Genomic DNA, 6500 nt, shown 5'->3' on the forward strand with positions numbered 1-6500 from the left:
TGACATTTCCAATTTCCCATTCATTTAAGGAAATGTATTATTAAATGGAATTAAATAATTCCCAGGCAGATTAATTAAACATTTACTAATACTGATAAGAAGAGTATCGATGTCATTTTCAAAATCAATCACATTTAAAAGATGGGTGAGATTTAGAAAACGTGTGTTAGTGAATTTTAAATCCGGCAAATAAAAAAAAAAGTAAACAACACGTTGGGTTTCTTTTATTTTTATAATAACCGGATGTTACGCAGCCAATGATGTCAATACCAGGAAGTTCCAACGCAGTCCCATACTGTCTATGCGCAGTCCACTTGGCTTGACGTTATGCTCGGAAGCTAAAATAGCCCTCGTTGGCTTTTTTCTTCATAAACAAAGTGGAACAATCGTATTTGCTTTAGTGGAGTATCGTGTTATGTTCGACTAAACCGCCTCGCTTTTACTCAGTATCAATTGTTTGTGCTAGAATGCGTTATTGTTGTTTGTGTTAGCTGGCTAGCTAAGACGCCAGCTAACAGCTAGTTAAGGTTGTTTTGGTTATTCATGTGAACGTTAACGTCACATCCACGGTTTACAAAGGACAGAGTGAATGTAAGTCTTGGGTAGTGTACCAGCTAGTTAATCAGCTAACGTTAACGTCAAACGACGGTCGCCTAGCTTTAGCTACCATTATCGGGGGGCGTCTGGTTTGTCCCTTACCCCAAATAGTGGACGTCTGGCGAGCTTAAAAAGCTCCCTGTGAACCGGACCCAATGCGTGGGATGATGGGGACCCAGAGTAGTCCAGTCAAGAGTTACGATTATCTCCTGAAATTTCTTTTGGTGGGAGACAGCGATGTTGGAAAGGGAGAAATCTTGGACAGTTTACAAGACGGATCGGTCGAGTCTCCCTATGCATACAGCAGTGGTGAGTAACTATCTTTGCTTTTGTTCAGTTGTTTAGAAAAAGCCTGGACCGACCAACGTGAACTAACTTTCTGTGGATTGTGTGTAATCTCAGGGATTGATTACAAGACCACCACGATTCTGCTAGATGGGAGAAGAGTGAAATTAGAGTTATGGTAAGTGTTTTTAGCAGTGTAGAATTAGCAAGTCAAAAGTGGCAAAATGGACAAAGCCATTGCATGTGGGTGTACTTGCTGTACATGCTTGTGTGCGTCTTCAACAGGGACACATCGGGCCAAGGCAGATTCTGCACCATCTTCAGGTCTTACTCTCGTGGAGCACAGGTGACGACTTGTAGAGCAATTTTTGTGTTTTCCCCTCATTATATAATTCTATATGTATGTCAACATGTTTGGCTTTCATTCCATAGGGCATCTTGCTTGTCTATGACATCACAAACGGCTGGTCCTTTGATGGCATTGACCGCTGGATACGGGAAATTGATGAGGTAATCCCATTCAACCCATTTCTAGTTGACAAAGAATAACTCACTCTACCTTGGTCTCCCTCTGACTCTGGTGGCACGGCTTCAGATGGTTCAAAATGCAGCGGCTAGGCTGCTCACGAACACAAAAAAGCGTGAACACATTACACTTGTCCTATCCTCCTTGCACTGGCTTCCAGTCCAGTCTAGGAGCTCTTCACGCCCTGGCCCCCAGCTACATAGCGGATATCATTCATCCCCACGTAGCTCCCAGGTCCCTCAGATCCTCCAGCCAAGGTCTCCTCCATGTCCCACGGTCCCGGCTTAAGCAAAAAGGTGACAGAGCCTTTTCTGTTGCTGGCCCTCAGCTGTGGAACTGACTGCCACCTGACATCAGAAATGCCCCTTCTATTGTGATATTCAAAGCCAGGCTCAAAACTCACCTTTTTACATTGGCCTTCCCGGCATTTTTATTGTCTTACTCTGCTATGTTTGTAATTAAGTGCCTAAACCACTGATTTGTAAGTGTATTTTATTTTATTACCCTGTGGCTAATGTGCTATGTACAGCACTTTGGTCAGCGCAAGCTGTTTTTAAATGTGCTATAGAAATAAACTTTACTTACTTACTTACTTACTACTGTATGGGAAGGGGGTATATCCTGTGTAGGGCTGTTCAATATATTGTTTTCTTATCGTCATTGCAATATTAACTGGCGCAATAAACCTATCGCACCTATTGTGTTAGTTGAAAGAAATTATCAGTAGAAAACTGCAGTTTTAAATCTAACTGTCATTCCTTTTTTTAGTGGTGCCTTCAACTCAATGTTCAATTTGTTCAATAAAAGTGTTGGGAATTATTTAATTTTAGAGTTTTAAATTCAACAAGCAATTGTTGCATTTTAGCAGAATACTGAAAGCAGCAGAAATGCAGAACTGAGTACACTTAAATATCTGTTTTATGGGCACCTGGTTAGCTCACCTGGTAGAGCGGGCGCCCACATATAGAGGTTTACTCCTCGACGCAGCGGCCGTGGGTTCGACTCTGACTTGCGGCCCTTTGCTGCATGTCTTTCCCCCTGCTCTCTCCCCTTTCAAGTCTAAACTGTCCTATAAAGGCCAAAAATGGCCAATAAATTAATCTTTAAAAAAAAAAAAAAAAATATCGCGGTATTCAACAACGTTATCGCATATTTTCCTCATATCACGCAGCCCTAATCCTGTGTCTACATGCTTCCATCCCTGTGAGAGTCAATTTTCAGTCAAAAAAAGAAGTCGGTGCAATAGCTTTTAAAAAATCCTGTTTAAGAGAGACAACAGAATTTGGTAACCCTACCTAAAAGCAATTTCTATTTCCATATTGTTTCTTTCCATTAGCATGCCCCAGGTGTACCCAGGATCCTAGTGGGAAATCGGCTTCACCTGGCTTTCAAGCGACAGGTACCTACGGAGCAGGCAAGGGCCTATGCTGAAAAGAACAGCATGACTTTTTTTGAGGTCAGTCCGCTGTGCAACTTCAATGTCATCGAATCCTTCACAGAACTTTCACGCATTGTGCTGATGAGGCACGGGATGGAGAAATTCTGGAGGCCCAACAGAGGTGAGCTGGATAATGTGTTTTTTCATACCAATTCGGTCAGATTAGGAATGTATGCTTTTTCTGTAGACAAAGGGTTGGTAAATGACAAAACAAATCTCCCAGAAAGTTGAATTGCATGGTACTTCACAATGCCAAGTTTTGTGCGTAGCACTTGAGGATCCACTTTTTACTCGTTCAGACAGTCTGAAAAAAAATTCCAACCAACAGAGTTGTGGCCTCTGTAACTGTTTGTTTGAATCTTTTTGTCTTTGAGGGTGTGTTTTTCTTTTCCTGACAAAATGGGATGACACTGTAGCAACACATATGTCAACAAAAATAGTATGTCACATGGTGGAACTATCTAGTTATTGAAATCTTTAATTTTTTTTTTTGATATCTTGCTTTTAAACAGGTGTGAAATTGAAGCTATTTAATACTTCATTGTTGGAAAACTTGAGCGAGGACTGGAAAAAAGAAGAGAAAAATGCACTGATTTAACAAATTAAAGCTTAAATATTGGTAACAACATGAAACTAAAAACATTTATAGTGCAAACAGTAAGAAATGTGCAGGGAGTAAATCTTTATCTCGGCTTGGTCTCCACTTTTTTATTCTGTCTAAATAGTACAGTTCACGAGCAAGCTGTAAAGATGCATTGACGAGTATTGTGGATGTCACACCAAGAAAAGTGATCCTGCGATTTGCCGCAGGGTAGTGCGGCGGGAGGGAGTGTCAATGAAATGGCCCATTTGTGCGACGCCTTGTTGTGTTCTTAAACCCCCCAACAAAGCACAAGTAGACTTTATATTTCACAATTACTGTTTTCCGTCAGATCGTTTATAGATTTCGATGTTTCCGACCGCACTTGAAGGCAGCTTTTTTCACAGGGGAGAAAGAGAGAAGTGAGACGAGCGAGACATATTGAGTGCTTTGTGGTTGCAGGAAACATTCAGCTGTTACACACAAACTCCCGGTCAGTTCAGTGCTTGTTTTTTTATTTCATAGTGTTTTAAAGCGTTATTGTGGCAGCGATAAAGGCAGAGATTGTTTACTGTATGGGATTCTCACACCGCCTCAAACCATAGCTCAAAACACACTGACAAGTCGGATCACGGGTTACATGGTTGGCCACCGCAGAGTTGCGTTTCTCCAAAAGTTAAGGCGGTCTCAACTTTTCGCCGCAGGCCCGCTGCATTTTTTTCTTCAGTGTCCCCCCTGCGGCAACCCCGGCTGCAGCCTAAACGCACTACCCCCATTCAAAATCAATGGAAAGACCTGCGTTTTTGCCGGGCGGCCGACGCAGGCAGTCTGACCGCAGCCTTAAGCAGTTTAACTTTAAGTTTCTGACATGACATCCAGTCGTAACATCCATATTCCCTCTTCTTGTCCCACAGTCTTCAGCCTCCAAGATTTGTGCTGCCGTTCGATCGTCTCCTGCACACCGGTTCACCTCATTGACAAACTGCCCCTTCCTGTGGCCATCAAGTCGCACCTCAAGTCTTTCTCCATGGCCAACGGCATGAATGCAGTCATGATGCACGGACGCTCCTACTCAGTGGCCAACAGTGCAGCCTCGGGCGGTAGCAGCGGCGGAAGCAAAGCCAACAGTCTCAAGCGCTCAAAGTCTTTCAGGCCTCCGCAGAGCCCTCCAAAGACCACGTCGTCATCATCTAAGGGGAGCTGTAAGATTTCATAGTGAAGGAGCGGACTAATGGTTGCCTCCATAGGGCCAGTATTAAAGGTGTTGTTGCTCCAAGAGGTCACAAGGCCATGGTAGAGCACGGAGAGCCACCAGCAACGGATACAGCTGTGAACTTTCATTGACCCTTGGACGGTTGGATTGGTTTCTGCTGTCTTTGCGCTTGCTGGTGCCATCTTGTGGATGTCTGTTAACCCGTACTCTTAACTACGGATGGCTCGCTATGATCAAGTAGAACAAGATTTCCCTGGGACCAACACATGTGAATCGAAGATAATCGCTCACCTGTTAACACTAAAAATGAGTGGAGGGACATTAGCTAGCTTTTATTTTGAAAAATGATTGTTTATTGTATTTAAAGTTGTAAATATGTGCTAAAGTCGTTTTTGGTCTGTGTTCGGTGAGCTTCTTATGCTTGTTTTGTCTTCAATGTTTTCGGAGACCTGCTTCGGTGTCCAATTTATTTGTGCGTCTTATGCCCTTTGTCTACCGTGGAACATTTTCATTGCAACCTCAAGGGTGCTGAGCTACTTATTTAAATCTCAGATTAGTTATGTTTAAAATTACAGTAGACTAGCTTAAATTGAATGTCATGAGAAGAGCAGGACTAGTTTCCCAGGCTGGATTTGAAAAAAATAAATAAATGAAAAGACCATTATCCATTGAAAAACACTTAGTCTAGCAATGCTCCATCTGTGAAACAGAGTAGAGCCAACCTGTCTTATTTTGAAGACTTCCCGTGGTGCCTCTTAATATCAGCCCAAATGAATTCACCCTCCGTCTCCATCAGTCATTGTCAACATCTGTTGACTTTCTCAGGCCATTTTTGCCTCTAAATCTAATATCTTTAGTTGCATTCTCATTGCTTAACTGGTTTAAACCATCAACCACGTGCTCATCTATCAATCTATTAACTCTTGTGGCAATTCAGAGATTGCTTGGTGCTGATGAGGGAAACCTTGTACAAATCAGATGTGCAGATTGTTTGCTCAGTCGTGGCGTTTTGCCTTCAGAAAGAGCTGCGATCGTGTCTTGGTTCTTACCAGGAATTTGTTAACTCACTAGACATTGGTGAAAGGACTATTTTGATTTGATTGCTTTTTGGATCTTTTCTGTATATGCAATGTATTTATGAATGTAACACAATATTCATCTGCTACCTTGCTGTGGTAATATGTGGGACTGTAAGAATCAGAGGTGGGAAGGTAATCTGCTATTGTGATGTTTTTAATAAGCGTTGAGTATTTGTACTGTAACTTCATTCTTATTTTCTAACCCTCCTAAAATGTGTGTATAATAGTAGGGGTTAGAAAGATTTGTCAGGTGAACTTTGAAGACTTCAGAGAGGGCACTGAAAGTCTTGTATTTTTAATCAGAGCTAACTAATGATATTGTTTTTAATTAAATAATCTACACAAATACTTATTTTGCTTATAAAGCTTATACGTTTTCTTTCCACCTCTGATTAACGTAGCTGTATTTCCACTTCAACATTCCCAGTGTCATGGCTAGATGTCTGTGATACGGTTATTGAGGGCATACAAAAATGGTGCATGTTTTTCTACTGGTGCCTGTTTTATGTGGTCTATTGAGACCAGCACAATGAGCTATTTAAAGCACTATATGTAAACGTTTGATAATGATTGTTTCTATCGGAGATGTGTGTCTTAAGGTTTGGATACGGGATAAATTATAATTTTGTCTCCATTGAAAACAGTCACCTAACAAAATAAAGGGTAAAGCTCCAGGGTTGCTTTGTGTTTTCATCAACTTGTGTGCTTTGCTGCAATGATTTTTCATTCATTTATTAAAGTCATTGTGGGAATTTTTTTTTTGTACCCTTTGTCCAGTCCGG

At 41.6% G+C, this 6500-nt stretch overlaps 1 protein-coding gene across 1 annotated transcript; it reads left to right on the plus strand.

Moving 5' to 3' along the window:
• Nucleotides 1-306: 306 nt before the first annotated feature.
• On the plus strand, nt 307-5274 carry LOC116042755 (ras-related protein Rab-40C-like). Its single transcript, XM_031289102.2, has 6 exons — nt 307-906; nt 1000-1060; nt 1168-1228; nt 1315-1392; nt 2745-2967; nt 4341-5274. The coding sequence occupies exons 1-6, from the start codon at nt 753-755 to the stop codon at nt 4640-4642; spliced, it is 879 nt and encodes a 292-aa protein (XP_031144962.1). The 5' UTR covers nt 307-752; the 3' UTR covers nt 4643-5274.
• Nucleotides 5275-6500: the final 1226 nt, after the last annotated feature.

The sequence above is a fragment of the Sander lucioperca genome, chromosome 4, assembly GCF_008315115.2.
Source record: "Sander lucioperca isolate FBNREF2018 chromosome 4, SLUC_FBN_1.2, whole genome shotgun sequence".
Classification (NCBI taxonomy): Eukaryota; Metazoa; Chordata; class Actinopteri; order Perciformes; family Percidae; genus Sander; species Sander lucioperca.